Here is a 26,707-nt window from a genome sequence, read left to right as displayed (position 1 = left end):
GATGATTTTAGAATTTGTTTTGTTTCGGTTTACGGGGATTACGATTTATTAATATTTCTCGCCTTTTTGCTATTGATTTGGAGATACTTTTGGCGTGTGGGACACGTCGTTGGAAATTCTTTTACGAGAGATGGGGGAAGCCTTATGTATTTTGGATTTACTGGATTTTCGGTTATGTTTCCCTGTGCCATACTGAGGGGTGATTTTATCATGCTAGCATTGATTTTCCGCCTTTGTGGCGCGGTGATGGGATCACCGTAGCCCTTCCGCCTTTGTGGCGCAGGTTACTGTCTCTGTGACAATAATTCTGTAGCCCAGTATCCTATCGCTACACTTAGTGGCGTCAGGGTATATTACGGGAGTTATGGGAGTTCTTTAGCCTGGGAGGCTATCACCCAACCAAGCCTGAGTGGCTTATTCGTATGGCTATCATCTTCCCCTACTTATACTATTTTTGACTAGCGGGGACTAGTCTGAGTTTTCTTAACCAGCGGGGCTGGACTTATATTTTCGAGTATTGAAATTTCAATCTTTTACTCTGTTGTTGTGACTAGCGGGGCTAGTCGGTTTTCTAGAGTTCAACGTTTTTCGGGTTATTTTCTTAAGTGTTTTATAAATGTTGCATGCATCCGGATTTTTTTATATATCGAAAAATGTGGGAAAGTATGAAGTTTTATTTTGGTTTATTCATATTAAATTATTTATTTTTGTCCACTCACGCTAACGTGTTTTTCAATTACTTTCCCCTGGGCCCTTCGGTTTCAAATGCCCAGTTTGCAGGCGAAATTAGTTGAGGTCGGGCGTACATTGGAGTTGAGGCATAGTTAACAGCCTAGCTTCCGCGGTTGCCTTTGAGTTAGGTTGTCCTTATTTACCTTTCTATTAGAATTGCTCTGATTACCTATGGGATTTATGTTTTTCAAGTTGAGGTTTGTGTTTTGTGAATTGGAGATTGGTGTTGAGTTGGGGAGCAGGGTGGCTCCAGAAGTATAAGGATGATTTGGTTTAGAAGTGTAAATGCTTTCTACAGGTTTTGGGTAGCCCATTTTAGGGGAAGTTCCGCCAAATTTTTGGTCGAATTTCTTCTAAGGTGGGCCCCGCAGGGCCACTTCGGATTTCAGGGTGAAATCCGGGGTGGGTCCTGTCACCAAAGCTCTGACCTCGGCTTACTTACTAGACACACTAGTAGGTTGTCTGATCTTGTCCTCGTAGATCTTCATCACCTTTGAATTGTCTTCACTGGTTGGTAGGTGCTGACCTCGACCTTCAACCTTGCACGCACATCAACGACTCCAACTGACCTCGAGAGCACTTTGATGTGAAGAATGTAATGAATGATGGATGTGTTTGACTCAATGATCTACTTAAGCATGGAACAAGTAGTTCATAGACTCGAATTTGAAGCACACGGTTTCTCACAAAAACAAATGAAAAATCTTGACTCAATAGATGCACCAATTCTTATTCGGCTCAAGGTCCCCAAATGAATGACCATACACGTTGAATATATATCTCAGACTCCCCCTAAAACCTTGGACAATAAAGACTCCAAAACCTAATTGACTCCTAGTATGGAAGGAACAAATCATAAAAAGATATTCACCAAATAAACATGATTCTATTCTTAATAAAGACGATAAGACTTAACAGATCAAATCATATAGAGAAATATCCTTTTACGACCCAACTAATGTATACGCACAAAACGTGAAAAAGAAGAAATAACATCCAACGACCTGACTTGAAAGGGATTGCAGAACAGATTGCAATCCCAGTATGCATGTAGATTGACCTTAATGAAACCTGACCTGACCTGACAGGGATTGCAGAACAGATTGCAATCCCAGTATGCATGTAGATTGACCTTAATGAAATGCAAATGCATATGCCCATACCTGGAGTGCATCGAAGAGTCAGCTGGAGCATTGTATGATCATATATCCACTACTACAAAAAACGCATTCCTAGACACCCAGCTTTTTTTATAAGGACGTTGCTTTACTTCGACTGTCATGAAATCCATTTAACGACATTGGGCCCAAAACAGCTCACACTTAAAAAGGAGAACAGAGCAGATAGACCACGCGTTCTATCACTACAGAAAGAAAAAAGAAAAAAATACGCTCTCTCTCTTCTCTCATTCGCGACGAGCTTTCTCAGATCTGGGAGTCTTCCTGCATCTTCTCGGCCTTCCTCGTGGGTCTTCTGTGATCGAAAGTCATGAACTTTTGGAATGTCCTCGATTTACCATCCATAAACCCTAGCTTTTGCCCTCTCTCTCTCTCTCAATTTCTATACCCATATGGAGACTTCTCCACAAAGTGACTTGATCTGCCGTATCACTCTCCCCCGTTGTTCGTCTGGATGATTATGGAACTGCGCTCTCACGATGTTCTTCTGGTTAGCAAGCGTGAGGCAGGGTATTTGGTTCTGGGTAGTACCTCACTAGATCTGGTTTTTCTTTCTTTTGGTGTAGGTGTCGATTGTTAACTTGTTTAAACTTTATTTTTCTGATATTGCAGGTCGTACTTAGGATTTATGTTTTGATTACTCCTTTGCATATGCTCATCTCAGGTATACAATCCCCTCTCTACTTTCAACATGTTTGGATTTTTTATTATAATTTGTTTCTTGGTTTACCTTAGGCAGTACCCTAGGCATTCAACTTTAAGGTCCTTAGGTGAAGCCTATTGTTGCATGCTTAGTATGATTGGAATTTCAGCTTCTGATGTTGTGGACTTGTGTTTATATTGTGTATGTATTATTAGAGGGAGTTTTATGACTCACCCAAATGATGCAAGTTGAGATGGTTGTTATTTGACTGGAGAATGTTTATCTGAACATAGGTGGCTGCATTACCTCAAATCACACAGAACTATCATATGTGAGAGTAAAGGTATGAGAAATTCCATATGCTCTTTTTTCTTTTAATTGAACTTTTATCATATATTCTTCTACTATTATGCAAATTATGAGTTTTATTCAGCTAGTAGTCACATAGTCGGTTATTTATGCGTTTTTATATACCACCTCCAAAGCTAGGAATATATTTCGTCTGCCTATTTCATTATTATTTCATTTGGGATGCATTTAATTTAGGATTTGGTTGCACTTTGGATTAATTACTTGTATGTCTTTAGTCAGTAAGCTGTACTCACTCATGATTATTTCGTATGTATTTTTTTTTTATAGTTATGGGTTTTGATTCTTTTTTGGTTTACCATTCTTAAACCCCAGTTTCTCTGCTCTCAGTGTTACCATTGTAATTCATCTTTGTCTATGGGTCTGAGGGGCTGTGAGCATGGTTTTCTCCATTTGGTCAAGTGAATACTTGGTGGGTTATGCGAAAATCTATAGTGTATATTAAGTTGGCTTCTGTGGTGAAATATATCCTGTTAAGAAGATTTGAATGTGCTAAACTTGTAAATGCTACTTTAAGGAACATAGATCAGCCATATAGGAGATGCCGCTTCAGGGGGTGGTTTATCCTCTTAGTCACACTTTTATGAACAAATTCATATAAATCTACAATCTTATTTCTTAGTTTGATCAATTGTGTCATCATTAGTTAACTAACCAACTCTCTTTTTTGTTCTGATTTCATAAAGCTTAGTTAATTGGCCAATGTGATTGTGGAGCTATCAATTTAGTACCCAAATTTTTTTTGAGTATTGTGGACTGAAAATACATTATGGACATCTCAGGTGATAATTGGAGATCCAACTAGCTCTACTGTGGTCCAAGATTTTTAGAGAAAGCAAGGTAAGAACCTATGAACCAAAAATTATCACTACTATTCCCCCTATGTCCTCCAATCATTGTTTCTTGTAAGGTCAGAATATTTCCCCATATTCCAGTTTTCTTAATATCATACCAATGATCACTCGATGCTAAAGTTGTTGAACAGTCAACATTTAAAAGGACCAATAGCGGAACTGTTGGTAATGATTCTAATGAACTTTACTCTATATAATCAAAGAAAACTTACTATTATACATCAGAATTAAGTTATGAGATGCTGCTACAACTCAAAGTCTTAGTTTTTACCTAAGTTGTATCAAAATGACGATATTTCTGGAAGTACATGATCCCTTAATTCGCTTTTGAGGGTCTGGAATGCTAGTTTCCCTCTCTTGATTAATAGTGTTTGACATTGTGTCACCCAGTTAGGGTAGTTAACTATATCATAGTTTAATTGTACATTACATGTAGGTTTATTTTTTTTACTATATTTGCTTGTCTATGGTTTTATTTTAGGTACTTGGTTTTATTTTGTTTTGTTTTTATCTATATTGTTGCTCTCACAACCTTCTAACTTGGTTCTCTGTTTTGAAATTTTTGTTTGTTGCCTCATGACGGTAGCTTGTAGCCTTCTTGTTAGTCTAACAGATACAATATGTTTCTTTTTTCAGATTGTAACTATATAATCATGGATGGGGACTTGGTTTATTTGCCTTGCATAAATGGGAAGATCTGTAGGTAATCCTGAATTGTTGTTTTTCCACTGTTTGATATGGATTTATTTTCCATTGATGTATTGGTTGCTTATTTTGCCAATGCCTAGCATTAGATTAATTGGTACACAAAAAAAATTACCTTTCTCCGGCCTTAATACCAGAGCTGTACTATATGTCATCTAATATTGTTGCAAGAGGGATGTGTGTTTTTTTCTTTTTCTTACAGAATTGGTGAAATATTTGAGAGTAGAGCTCTTGTTTTTCTTACTAGTTCTATGCTTGTCTTATACTTGACAGAGATAATTGCATCCAGTTTGGGACTGAATTTTTGCATTGTGCTTATAGGTGTATTGTTTTTTCTTTCTTGAATATGAATCCTGTAGTGCATCGTCTCTTCTACTTGATTTTTTGGAATATGGATTCATGGTATGTCAGTTGTATGTATATGTCCTATATCATGCTTTTATGAAATTTGCATTTTGGGAATTTACTAGTTATGTGACTTTATCTTGTGTTCAGTAGAAAAAACTATTTGGATGGAAGCTTAATGGCAACACATGGAAGCTTAGGTGCCATGCAGAAGTCATTATTTGAATTTTGGTTTAATTTTTTTGGTCCTTTTACAAGATATATATGAAGAAACTTATGCTTTTGCTTGCAGACATTTATGATTTACGTGAGAAATCGCATTTGGAGTTGAGACCATTCATTAAGGCTGTTTGAAAGTTGCAATGTTTTCTCCAGGTATGGAACTATCTAAAGGCAAGACTAAATTTATTAGTTTTCTTACTTGTTTTCTTTCTTATACTGAAGATGTTATTTGATTGCCTTACTGCTTCTTCTGTCTTGTGAGTCTCAGTCTCAAACTGAATGTGCTTGAATGTTGTTCTTTAGGTAATTCTAACTTTACGATGGAGGTTTATGGGATAAAGAAAAAGACTTAATGAGCAGGAGCTTGAGTTCAAGTGTTAGAAGTTGCAATCTCTAGAAAACCTGGTACAACTCATTTTTAATTTTACAAACTCTAAGAACAACTTATATTTACACTTGTTAGTACTTCAAATGTGACAAAAATTCATCAACACTTGCTATTCTTTACTATTTTATTGATTTTTGCAGTTCAAAGATAAGACAAATTCATGGACATCCACAATGAATGCGCTGTGGGTTGAACTTGTAAAGCTATAGTTAGATTAGTGTTAGTAGTTATTATTGAATCGTTACTTATTACCTAATAACTTTGTGCTCATTGTTTTGTATTTTAGTTATAATAGATATATTTGGTTACTAGTCTTGTATTGAATTGTGTGTGTATATTTTTTTTTTGTGTCATGCAAAAGATACAAGGACGTTTTTTTAACGTCCTAATAGACATTAGATAACGTTTTTATGAGATACGAGGACGTTTTTCTTGTGTCCTTGTAGACATTAGATGACGTTTTTTTGAGTTACAATGACGTTTGTTTAGTGTCCTTGTAGACATTAGAAGACGTTTGTGAATAGAAACAAGGACACTTTTTCAACGTCCTTATAGACATTTAAGGACGTTTTTTTAACGTCTTAAAAGATGACTTACTATGACTCCTTGATAGATGACGTTTTTTTTGCGTGTCATCTAAAGTTTTCAAAGACGTTTTTCGAATGTCCTTAAATGCATTTTTTGTAGTAGTGATCACTTCCAGTTTACACTTGATAACTCTATCAGACCTATGATTCTAGCTTTTGTATTAGGAATGCCAACATACATCAAAACTATACTAACAATCTCCCCCTTTGGCATTCCTATACAAAACACATATCCTACTTTCATGAGCCACACCAACAACCTAAACTATGCATCGTCTGTCCTTCAATGAAAATCCCAAATCATAACATATGAGAGATGCCTGAAACACTCATAAACAACAACCTTGTGAAAAGCAAGTAATATATCAAATCAAACAACACACAAGGCAAAGGCATGTTCACAATCAGTTAGGCACTTAACAACGATTCCAATTGTACTTGAGCAAAAGTACTAAAGCAACAACTTAACTGTTTTGACTCCTACAACTGTTTTGACTCCTACAACTGTTTTGACCCCTACTCTACTACTAAACTAAACCTCTCCCCCTTTTTGTCTAGGAATGACAAAGGGGGAACAAAAAAGTGAACCAGCTGCACAGGAACTCAGGCATCATCAAGATCGCCAACACCACTAGGAAAAGGATCAGTAGCACCGGAACAAAAAGAAGATAAGCCATCCAGTGAATATACCCAAACACATGTAAACAATACCCATGATGAATCACTTCGAATACCCTAAATAACAACATGGACTCACACTCCCCCTTAATCGATTCATCTGGACAGAACGAAGAACAAAGGGCTAAATACTAGTTAGTACCCTGTGGTTTAGGTCCAAAATCAATTCAGTCCCTGGACTTCTAATTTCATCAAAAACACCCCTGCACTTTCAATTTTGATCTAATAGGTCCAATTCATTAATATTCTGTTATGGGTTCAAGTTATAGTTGGATTATTTGTTGAAAAACTATTTATTTTTAATAGTAGGACTCACTCCTAAATTGACTATGCAGACCACCTCGACACCACATCATAAAACATAGGCCATATATGAGCCACATTAACAAGTTAAATAACTCAATTGTCGGAAAACTAACAAATTGGACCTATTAGATCAAAATTGAAAGTGCAGGGGTGTTTTTGATGAAATTAGAAGTTCAGGGACTGAATTGATTTTGGACCTAAACCACAGGGTAGTAATTTGTATTTAGCCCAAGAACAAAATAATGATCATGAGCATGATAACACACAATGAGGTGAGATTAGTCTAGAAGTGAGAGGGAAAGAAAAAGCATAGCATTTAGAGAAAGTGATTCAATGACTTCTCAAAGACAACAATGAGCCAAGTATAAGAAACACTACACAGTAATCTTGAACAACAAGCATTTAGACACAAACTGGGGCTAAAGCACCTCTTAACTTTGTGGTAAAGTGATTAGAAGTCAATATGGGGTTTCAACTGAATTAGGATCAACCAGAATTAGAGTTCACCGACAAACACTACTTTTCTTTTCTCAAGTCCTCCTTATATCACCGTGTGGGCACATATATTTTCTTTTGAAGCCTTCCACACACTTTTTTTTTTTCTGTTGCGACTCATGTAGCGAGCCTTATGTCAGTGGCTCCCAAACCAGTTGGTTTTAGGGCACTAAGTGTAACAAGGACACTCTAAAGGACACATCAACTCGAGTCGTTTAAAAGCAACAAAATCAACCACCGGGAGACCAAGCCATTCCTGTTTCTTCCCAATCCTCATATCGTTCGTCACGACCGAGGCCTGTTTACTTTAGAAATAGCCTGGCCAAGTTCCATATTGCAATGAATTTTTTTTTTTTTTTTTTTTTAAGGAGCATAGAATTACGAACACCAAAAAGAGTGCAGTTTGTAAAGGACTAATCCCAGATCACTTAGAACAAGATGTTACCCCCACAAAAGACTTAAGTGTGCAAGTGAATATAGCAAAGTTTGGGAGAGTGAACCAGCCATAATCTTTGACTAAAACCTGAGGTAGAAAGAAGAACATATAGTGCCCTGCAACTTGGACCCATGATCGAAAAGGAGAGCAAGAATCAACGATCTCAATCTAAGGTCAATTTTCCACCAAACACTTCAGGATTGAAATCTCACATGCAATCCTAGTATAGACAAATGCATTCTGCAGAAACTAATAATATATTTTTTTTTCGTCTAATCTAAATGAAAACACACAATGAACATGTAGAAGTAATAAAAGCAGACGAACCAATTGAGGAAGAGTATCAGTACCGAGAACACACACCAATGGCATTCCTAAGTGACTCAAAACGAGCATTGTCTAAAGGTTTTGTGAAAAGATCAGCCAATTGGTGTTCAGTGGGTACAAAAGCAAGCTCAAGAATATTTCTTTCAACCAAATCACGAATAAAGTGGTACCTCATGTCAATGTGCTTGGTGCGTGAGTGTTGGACCGGATTCTTAGAAATATTTATTGCACTCGAGTTATCACAAAAGATTGTTAACTTACCTTGAGGAATTCCATAATCTCGAAGCATTTGCTTCATCCAGATCATCTGAGTGCAGCAGCTACCCGCAGCTACATACTCAGCCTCAGCAGTAGAAAGGGAGATGTAGTTTTGCTTCTTGCTATGCCAAGCAACCATATTGTTTCCAATGAAGAAACAACCTCCAGATGTGCTTTTCCTATCTTTCAAGTTTCCTCCCCAATCAGAATCAGAGTACCCTGCAATTTCCACATTAGTCTCAAAAGTATAGTATATACCACATGAAGTAGTACCTGACACATATCTGATGATCCTCTTGACAGCTTCCAGATGAGATTCTTTTGGATTTGCCTGAAAACGTGCACAAACTTCTACACTGTAGGAAATGTCAGGTCCGCTTGCAGTAAGGTACAATAAACTTCCAATCATACTTCGATAAAGAGTTTGATCCACAGACTTATCAGTAAGGTCTTCACTAAGCTTAGCACTAGTGCTCATGGGATTGGACACAACACTTGCAGATTGCAAACCAAATTTCTTTATCAAATTTTCAGCATATTTAGTTTGGGATAGAAAATACCATCTTTCAATTGCCGAACTTGAAGTCCAAGAAAAAAATTCAGTTCACCACACATGCTCATTTCAAACTAACTTTCCATCACACTAGTGAATTCCTTCACAAATGTTTCAGAAGTGGATCCAAATACAATGTCATCAACATACACTTGAGCAATCATCACATGGTTTTTATCTCTTTTTACAAACAAGGTTCTGTCTACAGCTCCCCTAATGTACCCTTTACCCAACAAGTAAGTAGATAAACGCTCATACCAAGCTCTGGGAGCTTGCTTCAACCCATACAAGGTTTTCTTAAGCCTATACACATGATCAGTATTGCTGGGATCTTTGAATCCCTGAGGCTGTTCAACATAGACTTCCTCTTGTAGGAGACCATTAAGAAAGGCACTTTTGACATCCATTTGGTATAACTTAAAACGTAGGTGGCAGGCTATAGCTGACAGGACCCGCCCCGGATTTCACCCTGAAATCCGAGGTGGCCCTGCGGGACCCACCTTAGAGATAACTCTACCGAGAACTGGTCGAGTCACCCCTAAAGTGGACTACCCAAATAGTAACCCTCAATAGATCAGAGCCAAACAAAGAAGTGCGGAAGCTATTCGTCAACTATGTCTCGATCCATGTACGCCCGACCTCAACTAATAACGCCTGCAAACTGGGCATTAGAAATCGAAAGGCCCAGGGGAAAGTAGACGAAAAACGTTAGCGTGAGTGGACAAAAATAAACAATTTAAAAGAAAAAGGATTTCATACTTTCCCACATTTATTCCTTTAAAAATTCGATGCATGCACAAATGGTAAAACACATTTAGCTTTAAAACCAAGAATTTCAAAACGATAAATCGACTAGCCTCGCTAGTCACCACATTCGAAAACTATATCGTAAAACCGAAATCTCGTTTCTCAAGAAGATAAGACCAGCCCCGCTGGCTACAGTGAAAATCGGACTAGCCCCGCTAGTCAAGCAACGATAAAATATGGGGAAGAAGTTTCACCATACGAAAGAAGGGAGCCTCCCAGGCTCGGGTCGGAGTGTCCCACACTCTGGAGCATCCCATGCTCTGCTCTTACTCACCCACAAACACATAGTAAGCAGGGAGGAGTACTAATAGGCTAGCTAGCAATAAATATGACGACCCAGGTATGGCGGGTAAAAACTAATAAAATCCAATAAATCCTTAAGGCTTCCCCATGTCCCACGAATAAAGAAAAACGCGGGTACGATTCCCAACCGTACCAGGAAATTCTCGTAAAACGTCGTATAAATCGACAGCGTGTCCCACACGCTAAGAAAATAATTAGATCAATTATAAATCGCAGTTCCAAAACAAAACTGAATCCAGAATCATCAATGAGGCATTCCCAATGCCAAAACCGTAAATCGATAAATAAACAAGAAATATAATTTCATCGAAATCTCATTTCGAAAAATATTCCAGAAATCTCAATATCGACGAATAAAATATATTAATAAATTCCGGAAATCACCTCGGAAAATAATTCGTCGAAAATCACTTAAATCACAAGTTCAAATCCGAGCGAATAAAACTCACGTTCCAAAAATCATGATGGAAAATCCAAGCAATATTCCAAAACCGAAATCATATCCGAAACTAAAATAATATGATAATTAATAAAACATTAATTCAAAAAATAAATGCATGCATCAATATTCAAAAACAAACGTCCACTCACAGTACTATTGGGCGACCACGCAAACGAGTTCCTTCATCTAGCCGTAGCTCGCAACATTGCACTGTACACAATTATATTTCCGTAAACGGCAATCCGATAAAATAAATACGAACCTAAACGAAACCCGAAAATCCCTATCTCCATTACTTCTCAAATTCAACCCAAATCTCTTCCACAACACCAATTCCTCAATTTACATATTCCACAATGAAAACGAGGGAAATCCGGCCCGCCGGATTTCCCACAATTCCATCACAAAACTTCAAACTTCGGAAATTCACAAATAATTCCAAACTTCTCCATAATTCACCAAACTTCACATACAAGCTCTACAACATATATACAATTTAATGGGCTAAAAACTGAAATTAAAACACTGCCCTATATGCCTCCACGCGCCACCAACAGTGGCAGCGCGTGGGCTCCACGCGCCGGCGGCCACCACCTCCGATGGCCACCAAATTTTGGCAGCACCACCTACTCAACAGACCCAACATTTTTCACAACTACAACAAGTTCCAATTTTACCTTGAAGGGCTCCAATTTGGCCGGTGAAAAATTTCCAGAAAACTCCAAGAACCCTAGAAATTGCAAATCGTTAATTCGACCTCTACACTGCACATTGAAATGAAAGACCTTAGGGGAAATGATCTATGTCAAAAACCTAACCTTCGACGCCAAATTGGTGGCCGGAGACGGCCGGAATCGCCGGAAATCGATGGAAATCCCGATCTGCTACAGTGACCGTCCTCTTCTTCTCGTTGCTGCACCTTCCACAGTCCAGAATCAATCACCAAACCACCATAGAAATGAAGAGAGGGAAGAGAGCTTTCCAACGACATCTTATACGTCAAAATCCGTCGCCGGATGAAGGAGTTATGGCCGGAAGAAGGTGAAGAGGTCGGAGGGGATGACAGAATCGGGGAGAGAGAAGAGAGAGAGCTCGGTAAGTTTCCGAAAAACGGAAACTTCCATAGTAACTTGGCTATTTATAGAAACTTACCACATGAACAGTAACTTTAGTATTTCGCTTATAACTTTCGTATACGAACTCCGATTTTTACGTACCACATATGCACGCGCTCGGTTTAACGTCCTCTACAACTTTCATGAAGAACAATTTCTCAAATTTTGACCCGAATAAAAAGTCAACTTTTAGGGCCACTAAAAGTGCTGAAATGACAATAAAAGTGAAAATAAATATCGTTTACCGTCCAAATGACTAGTAAACCGGTGAATTCAGGTTCGAGACGTTACAATAGCTAGAAGAAGTCTTACCGATTCGAGTCTTGCAACCGGGGAAAAGTCTCGTGAATGAGTTTAGTAAAATTCAATTAGGACATTCATTAAGGTTTCGGGGTTCCACCTTAAATCACCTATGCAATCATATTAATTCGACTCTTTTCCTTGAAAGGATAAATTCAATTTAAGGTAGTTCAAATACACAAGGCCCAATCAATTTCTCTAGGATAGTTCAAGTATAACTTGTACCTATGGCAACAACCTATCAAGACACAATTCCAACGAAATTATTTATCAATCTGCAACTCTACTTAGTCTCAAAAGCATGGATATTTTTACTACACAATAGGAAAAACATGGCTGATCCTATGAAATAGATTATCAAATACCCATCAATCAATCAAAAAGTAAATGCAGAAATTAAACTTGAACATCCAAAAACTGAATTTGCTTTGAAGTTCTTGTCGAATCGAACTAATAAAAACTACATAGGAAATCCAAAGTTTCTCCCTAGCCTTAGCTAGGAGATTAGTTCTCCATAAGAAAAATGAAAGCAAAAAGATCCATAAGTTTTGAAGAGTACAACGCAGAAGACGAACTTCGGTTGAAGGAAAAGAAGAGAGAAGAGAAATCTGCTCCAACCTCTCTTAATAACCTTTCACTTTTGCCCCAAGAAAATCTGAAGAAGAATCCAATCCCCAAAATACTAGGAGCCATTTGATGAAGTTTAATTGCTTTCCACTTCTTCTTAGAATCTGGTTTAATTGGGAGATCTTCTTCCATCTTGACATGACGTCCATCTTGATTCTCTGATTTCACGGAGATTGGGCTCTTCATACTTATTCAGTTTCCTTCACACCCCCTTAATTAAGGGTTATTGATTCTTAGTATTTGGAGAGTTTGGGCTGTAGGAGGAGTGTCTTCAAAAGAGTGGAGAAAAGGATAGAAAGCTGGTCACGTGAGGCTTATCTCTTCTCCAAAGTTAATTATACATATTGGCAATTGACCACATAAGTCAACGTGTCCACCTCCAAGTCCAAGTGCAGCAATGGCCTTTAATTGTCCAATTCCATCATCCAAGTCCCAGACCTAATAAAGCAAGAATATGATATAGTTAGATTAAATTAGGCCAATAAAATAGTCAATAGTTAAGCAATTATGAAGATATGAATGTATTTTTAACCACTTATCATCTCGTCAAAGTCTAGTCCCTCTACTTGAGTGTACCCTTGTGCAACAAGTCTAGCCTTATTTCTAGTGATATTCCCAACTTCATCAGTTTTATTTTTGAAAATCCATTTTGTTCCAATAACATTCACATCACTAGGCCTAGGAACAAGATACCAAACATCATTCCTAGTAAACTGATTCAACTCATCTTGCATGGCATTTATCCAATCATCATCACCTAGTGCTTCTTTAACATTCTTTGGTTCAATTAAGGAAACAAATCCAAAATGAGTCATGACATCAATGATTTCTTTATTTTCACTAATAAAACACAAAAGAGCAGCATCACTACTTACCTCACTTGTTGCCTGTCTTCTAGTCTTAATTCCATCATTTCACATCTCCAATCACGTCAGAGGTTGAATGATCCTTTTACACTTGTTTGAACCCTCTTCTCATCACAGGTTGAGGATCAAAAATTGGATCATCCACCAACCCTTCTTCTTCTTCCTTGATTGTGACAACATCCTTGCACCCAAAACTCTGTTCATCATCTGTACTCAAGCTCACTGAATTCACAATAGAATCATCAATTGTTACATTAATGGATTCCATAACTGACAATGTTCTTTTGTTATAAACTCTGTAAGCCCTACTGTTTGGAGAGTATCCAAGAAAAATACCTTTATCACTTCGTGCGTCAAACTTAGCAAGGTATTCTCTATCACGATAAATAAAACATGGGCTTCCAAAGACTTTTAAGTGACTCACCGTGGGTTTCTTACCTTTCCACAATTCATATGACACTATGTCAAAAAATGCTTCATACCATACCCCTCAGACGACAGAAGACGTTTTTTCTGTTGTCTGATTTTTTTGAACGTCTTCAGACAACAGATTTAACTATTTATGTCGTCTAAATGGTATCAAAATCAACACCAATTCAACTTTTTCAAGTTTGTTATAATTTAGAGAATTCAGACAACAGATTCTGTTGTCTGAGTAAAGGGAAAAGTTTATCGGGACAAAATTTTTTTTTGGTTGAACGTACTAAAACTTAATGTGAACTATTTGCAAAAAAAAAAAAAAAAAAAAAAAAAAAACAAACAAACAAACAGCAAATGCCTAGCCTATACCCGAGTTTTCTCAACACTTGGTCAAAAAAACATAAAGTTTCTTTCTCAACCCTAACCACACGACAGCCGACCTCCTCTTCATCACCCTCATCCTCCGCCTCCGCTCCCATCCTCCTTCTCCGGCTCTGACGCCGGAGCTCCGCGGAACTCCACACTCCCGATCCTGCTTCTCTCTCTCCTTAGAACTTCCAACCCGTCTCGGAGTGAGGCATCTCTGCCTTTCCGGTCTTTCAAGCCCCACCCAGCCCCCACCGCCGAGCTCCTTGGCCAGCAACCTGCAACTAGCAAACCCGTCTCCCGGTCTCCGATCTCCACCTCCAGCCCTCCAGACTCCCTATCCAGCTTCTCTCCTTTCAACTCTGCAACTAGCAAACCCGTCTCCGGTCTCCAATCTCCGCCTCCAGCCCTCCAGCCTCCAGGTATCTCTCTCTCCCTCTCCATCTTCTTCTCCTCCTGGACAGTCCACTCCTCAGCTCCTCTTCTTCTCTTCTTCTTGACTTCTTATTAATCTGAGCTTCTGATTCTGATTGGTTTCGTGATATGTAAATTGTGTTCGAAAACTTGTGTTGAAGAAGGAGGGTATTATAGCAGCACCAATGGTTGCAGTGACGGTACTGCAGTATCTTCTGCAACTAGTATCGATGATTATGGTCCGATATCTTGATCAGCTCTCGCTATCCAGTGTAGCAATTGCCATTTCTCTCACCAATGTCACTGGTTTCAGCCTTCTTGTAAGTCCTGATTTTTCTTATGTGCGCGCGCGTGTTGCATTACCAGAAGCTAGTTTCTTTTCTTCCATCAACTACACATTTATTTTGTGATGAATATGTTCTACTCATTACCTGGTCAAATTTTGGCTGCACTTGTCAACTTGGTCATATATGTTATATGTCTAATACACACACACACAACATGTCATCGATAGCAGTGAACTCATTTAATAAATGGGTTGGGATGCTAGGAACTTGACCACTATATTTACACCGTTTTTGTTTTTTTTTCGTTGGTTCTCCTTTTCATGTGTATGCTGTTTTGAAATTTTGGTTAACAAGTTAAATTAGTACAATGGGATCTGATGAATCTGTTGAGTAAGAAACCCGGTGCAAATAGATACATCTCTTTTTAATTAGTCGTAACTCTTAACTAAGATTGACACCTTCATTGGTAGTTAGATAAGCTTTAATGAGCGAGTTTCTTAATTTGTATTCATTTGTGGAGAGCAGTTTGGATTGGCAGGTGGATTGGAAACCTTATGTGGGCAAGCATTTGGAGCAGAGCAATACCAAAAACTTGGAACTTATACTTGTACTGCTATGATATCACTTCTCTTGGTTTGTCCTCCAGTATGTCTCCTATGGATATTCATGGATAAATTTTTACCTTTAGTAGGCCAGGATCCATTGATATCCCTTCAGGCACGCAAATATTCAATGTGGCTTATTCCTGCACTATTATTTGGTGCTTCAATTATTAAACCGTTAACTCGCTACTTCCAGTCTCAGAGTCTCATTTTCCCAATGGTCCTATCCTCTTTTGCCATTCTTCTCTTCCATATATCTGCCTCATGGGCTCTTGTGTATAAGCTGGAATTTGGAAGTAAAGGTTCAGCAATAGCCTTCAGTTTATCCACTTGGTTATATGTGGTAATGCTGGGTTCCTATGCAAAGTATTCCTCAGTCTTCGAGAAAACCCGTATTACAATTTCAAAAGATTCTATTCTTCATGTTGGAGAGTTCTTTCGCTTGGCTATCCCGTCTGCTGTAATGGTTTGGTGAGTTTTCCTATTTTTTCTGTTTTACATTTTCATATCATTTCCCACTCATCCCACTATATATACACATCTTAATTTTTTGTTGTTGATAAAATTGTAGTCTGAAATGGTGGTCGTGAGAGCTACTTATTTTGCTGTCCGGCCTTCTACCAAATCCTAAACTAGAGACTTCAGTTCTTTCCATATGGTATAATTCAATTTCAGTACCAGAAGAAATAAATTTGTAAGATATTGATATACTGAAACTCACTTTTGTACTTTATGATTCGATAGCCTTACAATCTCTACTTTGCACTTCACTTTATCATATGGATTTGGAGCTGCTGCAAGGTATGTTCTAAACAAGTTCATTTTTTTTTTTTAGTGCATTGTTGTTATGTTAGTAATGTCTTATTGAGCCACCAAGTTAGGTGTCTGCAAATACTCGAATCAATTAAAACTAAAACACCAATTATCTTACAGTACTCGGGTATCAAATGAATTAGGAACTGGTAATCCACAAGCAGCTCGAGTAGCTGTTCAGGCTGCAGTGTTTCTCTCAGTCACTGAAGCGCTTATTGTAAGCACAACTCTCTTTTGCTGTCGTTCTGTTGTGGGAGGTGCTTTCAGCAGTGAGAAGCAGGTAGTGGACTATGTTGCAGTTATGACACCTCTGATTTGCCTCTCAGTTTTTATGGACAGCTTACAAGCAGTACTCTCAGGCATATTTCAGTTAAGAATGATCAACTGCATATAGGCATATTTCAGTTACTGAAAGTTACTGAACCTTATTATGTCCAGTAAATTTGAGAAGCAAATGCAGCAAGTAATATATGTATATATATTACATGATTTCGCAGGATATAGGGGAAGGAGTTCTTGCTTCATGTGGGTCTTATTTTAAGGTGCTTTTGATGCTTGTTTAATATATGCATATATCTACTTTTACGTTACTATGCACTAGACTGGAGTCTTTTAATCATGGTCAAAGGTCTATGTCTAAAATTTCTAGTTCGCTCTCCCTTTCATACGGATAGCCAAATAGAAATATATCTTTCCCTTAAGCTATTCTGTTACATCCATCATTTTTTGTTCTGTTCTATTTGTGCAATCTGAACTTGTTGTATGCTACAATGTGCTGATCATATTTTTTTTTTGCTGTTGGTGCTGTGTAGTGAAAGCTTGGAGTTAGGCTCATTAGGTTAGCATTGGAAGCGGATGATTGGCTTACACACATAAGGATATTGATGTGGTTTGAGCTGAATGGGCAAATCATGTTATGCAGTTCTAACTTTGGTTCTGTTTAAGGTAGATGAGTAGCACTTGGAACTGCTTTTGTGCATTTATATATAACTGATGGAAAGTGTTGATGAACTTAAATTATGCATGCAGTTGCTCTGTCTAGCTGCTCTTTCTTTACCTTATAGGATTTTGACTTTGTGCACTAGGTAAATGATCGAGATAAGATGGTTTTTTGGTTCTCTTGATCATAATGTAACTGTTGGCTAGGTTTAGAGTTGGAACTATGGATTGTATTTTGGATGATGTTGATGCAATTAATGAAACGTAGCCATCATTTTCAATGCTGATTTTAGTCCAATTTTATGGTTAATTTTGATGATTGTAAATGACTGATGTTAAAATGGTTGAAAGGCAACAGATATATGCAGGTTTATGTTGTATCAAGAAAATACAGCACAATTTATGTTGTATCAAGAAAATAGAAACAACAGAAACAAATGATCATATGTTGTTTCTACCAAGTTCAAACAACAGAAAAGTAGAGTTCAAAGAGCTCTCAGACAACAGAATTATGTGATTGATATGTTGTTTCTACCACGTTCAAACAACAGAAAAGTAGAGTTCAAATAGCTCTCAGTCAACAGAAGTAGGTGTTGATATGTTGTTTCTACCACGTTCAAACAACAGAAAAGTAGAGTTCAAAGAGCTCTCAGACAACAGAAGTAGGTGGTTGATATGTTGTTTCTACCAACTTCAAACAACAAAATTATGTTGTTGCATAGGAAATCAGTCAACATATAACTGTCATTGTTCTTCAAATCAGACGACAGAAGCAACAACTAAGCTTAATATTGGTTCAATCAAACGACAGAAACAACAAAAACGCCGTCATCTTACATTAACTACATCGACATTTATTTTTTGAATCCGTTGATGAAGTGAATTTCCAACAACATTAATATGTAGTGGTATGGTGTTTCAGACGACAGATAGACTCCGATTCTTCAATATTAGGTACTTCAGACGACAGAACTTAAACTGAATCTGTCGTCTGAGTAGCTTATAAACGACGGAGAATATCTGTCGTCTGAATGGCTTAGAGACGGCAGCCACTTAGACAACAGATTTTTACTTCATCAGACGACAGATATGGTCTGTCGTCTGAAGCATTTTTTGGCATAGTACCAGGTCTATGAAACACCCAGTTTGCAGTGTAGCACGCTGTGCTGATTGCTTCTGCCCAGAAGTTTGGAGTTAATCCAGTAGAGTGCATCAATACTCTCCCCATATCAAGTAGAATCCTGTTCTTTCTCTCCACAACACCATTTTGTTGTGGGGTGATTGGAGCAGAAAATTCATGTGTAATACCATGTTCATCACAATAATTTGTAAAAGATGCATTTTTAAACTCAGTTCCATGATCAGTCCTAATTAAGTCTAACAATGCAAGAATTTGAGGATTGTTTCTCAGTCAGAATTCTATTACACAAACCCTTAAAACTGCTAAACGTATAAGATTTATCTCTTAAAAAATTAACCCAAGTGAAGCGAGAGAAATCATCAACTAATACCAGTAAGTATTTCTTACCTCCCATGCTTTCAGTTTGAGACGGACCAACAAGATCCATGTGCATAAGCTCTAGTGGCTGAGAAGTCGTTGTAACATTAATTGCACTATGAGCTGCTCGGGATTGCTTACCCAGTTTGCATCCCGCACACACCTTATCTGGTTTCCCGCTTAGGCTCGGTAGACCTCTCACACTCTCTTTGCTTGAAAGTTTTAGCATGTCCTGGTAGTTCACGTGCCCTAAACGTCAATGCCAGAGTTCAAGAACATTTTCAGAAGTTTTAGTTTTCAAGCAAACCTGAGACACAACAGACTCATTAGCATACACACAATAGCAATTATCTTTTGACCTTACACCACCCATGATACTCTTACCATCACTGCCAAGAACAATACATCTCTGTTTATTGAAGTTAACATCCTCATAATCATCACTCAACTGACTTACACTGATGAGATTTGCCTGAAGACCTTCAACATACAAAACATTTTTCAGATTAGGGATACCTGGAGTGTTAACAATCCCTTTTCCTATAACATTTGCCTTCCTTCCGCCACCGAACGTGACAGACCCACTAGTGCACTTATCAGAAAAGGAGACGAACCAACTCTTGTCTCCAGTCATATGCCTAGAGCATCCGCTATCAACATACCAAGTGTCTGCTCTTCTGGCTGAAAGTGCTGTCAATGCTACTAAACATGTTGCTTCAACAACCTCAAAATCATTAGAAGCAGAATATATGGAAGAAAACAAGCAAGTTGCATCAACAAATTCAGAACCCACTGAAGAATCATTCAGACAAGAAGAAAAACAATTATATGACTCCTTTTTCACCCAAACTTGTTTCAGTTTCGGATCCAGGCTTTTTGGGATTGAAACAAGTTTAGCAATCCTGTTTACCTCTCTAAGATGTTCTTTCAGTTTAGTCTGCAACGATTGTGAGCCCCGGAAAAATTTATCGAGCTTAAGTGAAACGGTCACAACGAGTTCGTGGAAATTTTCGGGGAATTTTCCGGATACCCAAGCTAATTTTTAAGTATTTTGGAAGTTTTGGGATTAAGGAAATTGCTTAAAGAAATAGAAATTAGGTGGTTTGATCTGGACCATCCACCGCTTCCACCGCTTGATCACAGCCATCGAAGATTAACTGAGGGAGTTTATAAATGGGTCTGGGCTCAGAGGAATGAACTAGAAGTCTCGAGAGAGGACCACAGTCCTCCGACCCGGAAACCACCGCAAGGGAATCCGATTGGAACTCTCACGTCCGGCCACCCCATGACGGCGCGCGAGCTCCATTCCCTTCGTCTCTGCGTCGCCTACCTCACCGTAGCCTCTGATCGTCCATGCACTGAACAGAGAAGAAGAATCGATGATGGGAAGCTTTGTGTCTCCTCCGGCGAGTTCTGCAATTTCCGGCTACTCCGGCCACCGTCTGAGCTGCTGGTGATCCGGCGCTGTTCTTCGACGCCGGCGGCTTCTCTGGTTTCTCTTGGTTCGCTCTCCACCTCAGTTCATCGTCAGTCGGGTTTCGGTTTTGAGATCAAAACAAGGTGAGTTGAATTGCTTTCGGCTTTGGTGAATTGTGATGGTTGTTACGCTGTTGACGGGTTGATGTTTTGGTGGGGATGAAATTCCAGAAGCTGTGAATTGGTGGGCATCAATTTGACAGTGTATTCATAGCCGGGTTTCGGAAAGGAGTTGAAGTAGAAGCTTGGGTTTTCCACCTGCAATTCGTGCTACCCAAGGTAAATCGAGGTTCTGCACTTTTGGCACGTTTGGCATATTGGATGAACTGTAGTATTTTGCCTAGTCTAATCGAGTTGTATAGTTCTGGGTGTTTGGAGTTTATGTTTGAATGTTGATATTATAGTTGTGGATTGAGTTTTGTTGTGAATCAGGAAATGGTTGTGAAGGATGAAAATGGTCAAGTGTGAGTATGGGTGTCCTTAGTAATTTGGGCACACCTTGTGTGAAATGGTAGTGTAAAGAAAGAAAAATAACATATTGGGTGTCCATAGTAGTTTTGGGTACACCTTATATGGAAATTGGAAAGTATTGGGTGTCCATAGTAAATTCCGTGTAATTACTATGCGACAAGATACGAAATGGAAGTAAAAGACCAAGTGTAGCGTGATTGAGATAAAATGTTGATGAAATTGAAAACATGTTCTATGCTTGTACTTATGTTAAATGGATAGAAAGTGAAAGAAATTAATATATAAGTATATATATATTGGGTGGCCTTAGTAATCGGGTGCACTCAATATATGTTTGGTCGATAACGTAACTTCAAGTCAATGTTCGATAATTTAGGTAATTATCGAACCATTAACGATTGGTCAAACAATGGTCAAAGTTTGTCAATCCTGGTCAAACCAGGAAAGGTCGGTCAAACCCTTGGTCAACTCCTGGTCAAACCAGGAAAAGTTGGTTTGGACGATATATTAATCGTCGAGATTTCATATAATTGTTCAATAGATAATTAACGGTTGAAATGTCGGAATCTAGGACTCCAGTTACCCGAGGAACAGAAGGTTCGCAACTCTCGAAGTACGTGAGAGAAAGCATCGGAATCCAGGTAGGGATTCAGGACTCTCCTCGGTTAGTTGTTTTCTTATATATTGTTATTTAAGTGATGCATGTTAAGTGGTACAGTTTGGTTAAGTTCAAATGCAACGCATACTAACCAAATCGTGAGAAAATGTGTGATGGCTTGAGGGCGAAGGGTGGCTCTGACTTCCTTGGGTTCGATCCCCAAAACCTCCGGAGGGTTAGTTACGCCGGTCGTCCGGGTATTCCGATCGTAATGACGGGCTCGGTACGTGTGCGTAGCTAGGTAGCGGACGCTCTCGCTACGCTTACCTGGTGATGAAGTAAATTGAGGTAAGGTCGTGTAGTGGGTCTATGAGACCGGCCATCTGGTAAGATTCAGCGCGCGTATTCAATTTTGTATCATGCATCGATTTTCGAGTTAAAAAGCATTCTTATAAAGTTTGTCGTTCTTTTAAATATTTGGTTTAAGTATGTTTCATACTGGAGCGCTCCCAATACTGGTCTAATGATTTTCAAACCTAGTCGAGTTAGAGTTCCTGTTGGGCAGCGAGGACGAAAGCTCACCCCTACAACAGTATGGATGCAGGTACTGTGCACTGGTGACGGGACAGTAGCGGACGGAGCTGGGTGTGCGGAACAAGTTCGGTAAATCTTTGTTTGGTTTCCAATCTGAATTATACTTCGCAATCTTCGTGTTCAGGACTTGTTGAAATCTAGTCTCGTGTCAAAATGAGTTGAATTTCTTTCATAAGGATTCGTACCCCATGCTAGCTTTTATCCAAGTTCTAGACGGATGAGATAGGTTTTAACAAATTCAAGTTTTTCACCTCAAAAGTATTTGTAGCTTCCGCTGTGTTTCTACAAAAAGTTTTCCAAATAAAATGCCTAGCGATCTTTAGAATGTAAATCGAGCATTCGGTTTATGTTTTAGAGATTCGCGGCACTGTGACGTGCTTAAGCTGGTGAGGTGCAGTTTGGGGCGTTACAACGATAGTTTCTTATTCTCTTTTTCTGAGTTCGACAACCTTTGAGACTCTCTTCGCAGCAGATTACACCTAGGGCGAATGTGCCCAGGTATCCCACAATAATGACAAACAGGTGTAAAGTTCCTAGACCACGATGAATGACCGACTTGACGCACAAAAGAATTTCTTTCAAAGCTAGGACATCTAACTTGATTGTAAGGGCTGAACCCTAGACCACGTCTTTCTTTCTCAGGTTGTCTCACACTTGAACTTTTCACAAAGTTCAGAGGTTTAGAATTCTCACCAGCATTATAGCCTAACCCCTTTTTGTCATTATCAGGTTTACCCATTCCAATCATCTTAGACACTTTGTCTGACCCGATTGAGAACTTAGAGAACTTTTGCTGAGCATCTTCCAACTCAAGCTTTAGAGACTCGTTTTCCGAAGCTAAAGAACTAGCAAGAGAGGTTTGAGATTTTAATTCTACCTGAAGAGTATTTACCTGATCAACCAAGTCAGATCTTTCACTTTCCCACTCTTTCATACATGACTCCAACCTATCTGTTTGGACCCAAAATAAGCATTTTGGCCTGACAAGGCGTGTCTTGGAGAAATTGAGCCAATGTCAGTGGCTCAAGCTATATATTGTCGACAAGCTCGAAATATATATTTAGAGGCTAAATAAAGCCTACTATGGAAGTATGACAAGTCAACTTTAGCATATTTTCCTACTTCGGCTAGGAAAAACCGAGCTAGACAAGGAAGGAGGGGTGGAAGACTAACCAAATGAAATCGAAATGTGCTGAAACTTTCCAGATCCATTCTAGACAGCCCAAGGATCATTTCTTATGAAGAGTGCAAGAGCTTTTTTTGAGTGGAAAGCCTTCAAACAATCAGCCCAATTTTCTACAGAAGCAAAACTGGAAAACTGGACCTGTAAGAGGTCCAGCAGCATTTTCGGCCCAACCACATGGAATAAAAATCTGAAAATTTGTCAGGATGATCTACACTCATAGTGGAACATTTCATATGAAGAAGTCGAAGGCATATAATGAAGTCTTGTTGGAGAAATAATTGAAGGAATAAAGGGGCAGAAACTGACCTAAAACCAGCTCAATATTCACATGTTCATGTTTCTTACCCACATGAAGAAAGCTAGATGCTTTTCTCTTTTTCCTTGGATATATTTTTCTTCTACAATCTCTTTAATAGATCATCACCACTTCCATGTTGCTGCACCTTCATGCTTTGCTTTCATTTCATCTTTTCTCTATCTTTTCCATATTTTACAAGTGAACTTAGATCTACTTTCATTATTTTTCTTCCACTCATCATTTCACTCTTCTTTTTCTTCCCTATATAAACACCTTCTCCTCTCATTCTAACACACCCATTCACATACAACAACAACATCTCTAAGATGATCTAAGTTCTCTCTAGAGCAAACCTCTCTAAGAGCAACTCCTCTCATTCTCTTTCTCTTAGCGGTGATCACACTCCTAGTCCTAGTCTTCTCAGAAGCCGACTTTCAGTGCCACCAAACCCTCTGTCAACGTGCTTCGGTCCTAGTCTCCTCGGGAGCCGACGGTAGTGCCGCGACCACAACGGTTACAGAACCAGCCAAGCAAGGGTAACGCCCTAGCAACCCAGCCGAGCTAAAGTCACGCTTTAGCAAGATCTCAACATTTCCCGGTGATGTCGCTCTGCTCGATCTACAATATTGAGTATCGATTGTGTTAACAAGAAGAAGCTCAGCAAAAGTCCTCGCCACGAGGCACAAAGAATCCCGCGACAAGGTTGGTGCTCTCCTCGTCTACAATCGCTTGAAAGAAGTCAGGTCAAGGGACACCCCCGACGACCGCACCCGAACGGTGCTGGCACGCCCGCGCAGAAAAGAGACTGTTGACCAGCTGCAGCAAAACTGGAGCCAAACATTTTGGCACACCCGGTGGGACCTACTGTAGAAGTCTTTTCTCTTGAAGCACATTCAACCATCGGGCTTCAAAACAAACATTTTGGCACGCCCAGTGGGACAAGGTTAGAATTTTTTTTTTCTTGAAGACATTCAACCACCGGGCTTCAAAACAAACATTTTGGCACACCCGGTGGGACTACACCAGAGTCTTTTTATGTTCACCATCATTGGGATGCCAGAGGAAATTCTTTACCAAAAGAAATTCCTGAAGTCATGGCGACGATAGAAGGCTATGTGCCCATTCCCATTCCAGAGAATGCGAGCATAGAAGAGCGGCTTGATATCCTTCAAAAGAATTCTACCGCATACCATGAGAATCTGAGAAAAGCCCTCACGGAGGACCGTCGACGGCTCGATGAGTTCACGATTCCAGAACCTGCTCGCGAAGAGGTCATTTCTGAGACTAACTTGCCTATAGGTGGCAATCAACGTAAGGGTCTCACTGTTGAATCACAGCCTTACATAGAGGCTGCTTATGGAGAAGATGGTCCACAAGATTGTTCTTCTGACAAGAAAATTGTCTCTGAACAAATATGTGATTTCTCCACTGATCAAGCCAAATACGTGGCCACTGATCAGATGCATGGGGGGCAAGATATGGCCCATGATCATCCCTTTGATCAAAAGAAGCAAGTTCATGATCATTTTAATTGTGACTCTGCTACTGGACGTCATGGGGAAGGTGATCAAAATCAGGACCAACTTAATTATCAATTAAGTTGTGGCCTACAGAAGCCAAACAATAGGAAATAAGCGGAGTCACGGAAATCAAAAGAAAATGACGCAAAAATGGAGCAATTGGAGTTTGCAACAAAAGGAAGAAATAGTCGATGCCGGTCAATTGTGGTTGACGCTAACAAGAGAGCGGAACTTCACTAGTCATGATGTTGTGTGCGGAAGTATTTTAATTTCGAGGAAGAAGAGAAGAAAATTGAAGAAAAATAAGTTGGATTAATTAATCATTGGTTTGATTAATTAATAATAATCAAACCATTTGCTTAATTAACCACTACTTCCATCACGTGGGCCAGCAATTAAGCAATGGTGGTTCAATTAGCTTGAGCTAATTACAAGCTGACACATAGCAGAAAAGAGAATATCTTTTCTTCTTTCTATCCCAGCCTCACAGGACACGGACCATATATTTTTTCTTCTTCTTCAATCATGGCCGTCCATTCGCTCTACTCTCTCCTTACAATCACAACCAGCCACACCCTTGTATATATATAGGCATAATCATACTCTGGAGAGAACCCTACAGAGAGCACAGAGCCGCACGAACAAAACAGAGAGCAGCCCCTTTGGGCTGCTCTCTTCCCCATCATTCTCCACCATTTTTCCATCTTTTCTTTAGTTTTATTTTAGGGATTTGAAGGATTTACTCACCCAAAGCTTCAAAGATTCATCAAAGGCATCTCCTCTACAAGATTCAAGACTTGGGTAATTGTAGGAGTTGTAATTCAAGACTAGTCATGCTAGCTTTTTAGCTAGTTGTGATTATTCTTGTTTTCTCCTACACTTCTCTTCTCTTTTGTGTTTGAATTTTGTAATTTTGATGTCTATGATTATGGGTTGTGAGTAATTTCCTTGTTGGGGGTTAGGGTTGTATCCCTAACCCAAATTTTGTGTTGAAGATGTTTAATTTAATGTAATGATGCAATTTTAATAAAAAAAAAAAAAAAAAAATTGAATTTGGTAAGGGGTTGTGAATCATAACGGAATAGGTGAAGTCTCTTTTGTTAATATTGGCCTAAACTCCTTATTGGTGCCTAGTTCAGGTCCCTTAAGGTTAAGGGCGACTTTTATTAACACTTGTTGAACTGTCTTCACACTTATGACCTTTCTCATCTTAGTAAGTATAGCCTATGTGAAATGGTGTCTAGAAAGGGGACAACGTTCATGACAGGTTCTTGAATCCAGAAGTGCGTGCAAATGGGCCTAAACCACTATGTGGGAGTAGCTCATGCCAAAATGGATTCTGCCTCTCTTGTTCGCCCTCCCCCATCTGGCCATTTCAGTAAGGTTGCCCAAAGGATTTGAAAGAAAATTTGTGTCTAGACGACTATACTTGGGCCGCATGTCTAAACCTTGATTCACATTGTCTTATTAAAAAAAAAAAAAAAAAAAAATACAAAAATACAAAGAGTTTCAAATTTGTGCGTCGCAGAGGATGCAAAAAATTTGTGTTCTTGCCTAATAGTGGCTGGAACTTGCTAATATACTTAAGAGGCCATTGGTATTGGTCTGGGCACATATACAAGAGGCATTTAATATGCCTAGTATGGTATTAGCAGTGGAGGAGGTCAAATCAATATTTTTGCCAATAAT

The 26,707-nt window shown here is 39.0% G+C and overlaps 2 protein-coding genes, 3 long non-coding RNA genes and 1 pseudogene across 5 annotated transcripts; 4 read left to right on the top strand and 2 right to left on the bottom strand.

The window, feature by feature from the left end:
• The first annotated feature begins 4,472 nt into the window (after positions 1 to 4,472).
• LOC133720248 (uncharacterized) lies at positions 4,473 to 5,903 on the top strand. The gene is made up of 3 exons (XR_009851783.1): positions 4,473 to 5,026; positions 5,119 to 5,201; positions 5,352 to 5,903. It is a non-coding gene; the product is annotated as an uncharacterized LOC133720248 (long non-coding RNA).
• Positions 5,904 to 8,210: 2,307 nt separating this feature from the next.
• On the bottom strand, positions 8,211 to 9,001 carry LOC133723299 (secreted RxLR effector protein 161-like). The gene is made up of 2 exons (XM_062150111.1): positions 8,527 to 9,001; positions 8,211 to 8,215 (listed from the first exon to the last, which is right to left on the bottom strand). The coding sequence occupies exons 1-2, from the start codon at positions 8,999 to 9,001 to the stop codon at positions 8,211 to 8,213; spliced, it is 480 nt and encodes a 159-aa protein (XP_062006095.1).
• On the top strand, positions 9,000 to 16,832 carry LOC133723298 (protein DETOXIFICATION 8-like; annotated as a pseudogene).
• On the bottom strand, positions 9,368 to 11,722 carry LOC133720289 (uncharacterized). Its single transcript, XM_062146538.1, has 4 exons — positions 11,447 to 11,722; positions 11,306 to 11,358; positions 10,778 to 10,838; positions 9,368 to 9,737 (listed from the first exon to the last, which is right to left on the bottom strand). Exons 1-4 carry the CDS (start codon positions 11,617 to 11,619, stop codon positions 9,689 to 9,691), a joined length of 336 nt encoding a protein of 111 aa, XP_062002522.1. The 5' UTR covers positions 11,620 to 11,722; the 3' UTR covers positions 9,368 to 9,688.
• Positions 16,833 to 16,922: 90 nt separating the features above from the next.
• On the top strand, positions 16,923 to 17,664 carry LOC133720208 (uncharacterized). The gene is made up of 2 exons (XR_009851753.1): positions 16,923 to 17,383; positions 17,524 to 17,664. It is a non-coding gene; the product is annotated as an uncharacterized LOC133720208 (long non-coding RNA).
• Positions 17,665 to 20,099: 2,435 nt separating this feature from the next.
• LOC133723622 (uncharacterized) lies at positions 20,100 to 22,160 on the top strand. The gene is made up of 3 exons (XR_009853152.1): positions 20,100 to 20,630; positions 21,394 to 21,463; positions 22,014 to 22,160. It is a non-coding gene; the product is annotated as an uncharacterized LOC133723622 (long non-coding RNA).
• Positions 22,161 to 26,707: the final 4,547 nt, after the last annotated feature.

The sequence above is a fragment of the Rosa rugosa genome, chromosome 7 (assembly GCF_958449725.1).
Source record: "Rosa rugosa chromosome 7, drRosRugo1.1, whole genome shotgun sequence".
Taxonomy (NCBI): Eukaryota; Viridiplantae; Streptophyta; class Magnoliopsida; order Rosales; family Rosaceae; genus Rosa; species Rosa rugosa.
Note: the sequence above shows the minus strand (reverse complement) of the source record. Positions and strands in the feature narration are given on the sequence as shown.

Bases quoted from the DNA above. Each gene is read 5' to 3' on its own strand.
- LOC133720289 (XM_062146538.1), bottom strand. From the start codon at position 11,619: ATGTCGTTGGAAAGCTCTCTTCCCTCTCTTCATTTCTATGGTGGTTTG. The intron at 10,839-11,305 runs GTAAAATTGGAA...AATTGTGTACAG, and splicing joins CCAAATTGGAGCCCTTCAAG to TGCAATGTTGCGAGCTACGG. The intron at 9,738-10,777 runs GTGAGTGGACGT...TCTAATGCCCAG, and splicing joins CGTGGTCGCCCAATAGTACT to TTTGCAGGCGTTATTAGTTG.
- LOC133723299 (XM_062150111.1), bottom strand. From the start codon at position 9,001: ATGAGCACTAGTGCTAAGCTTAGTGAAGACCTTACTGATAAGTCTGTG.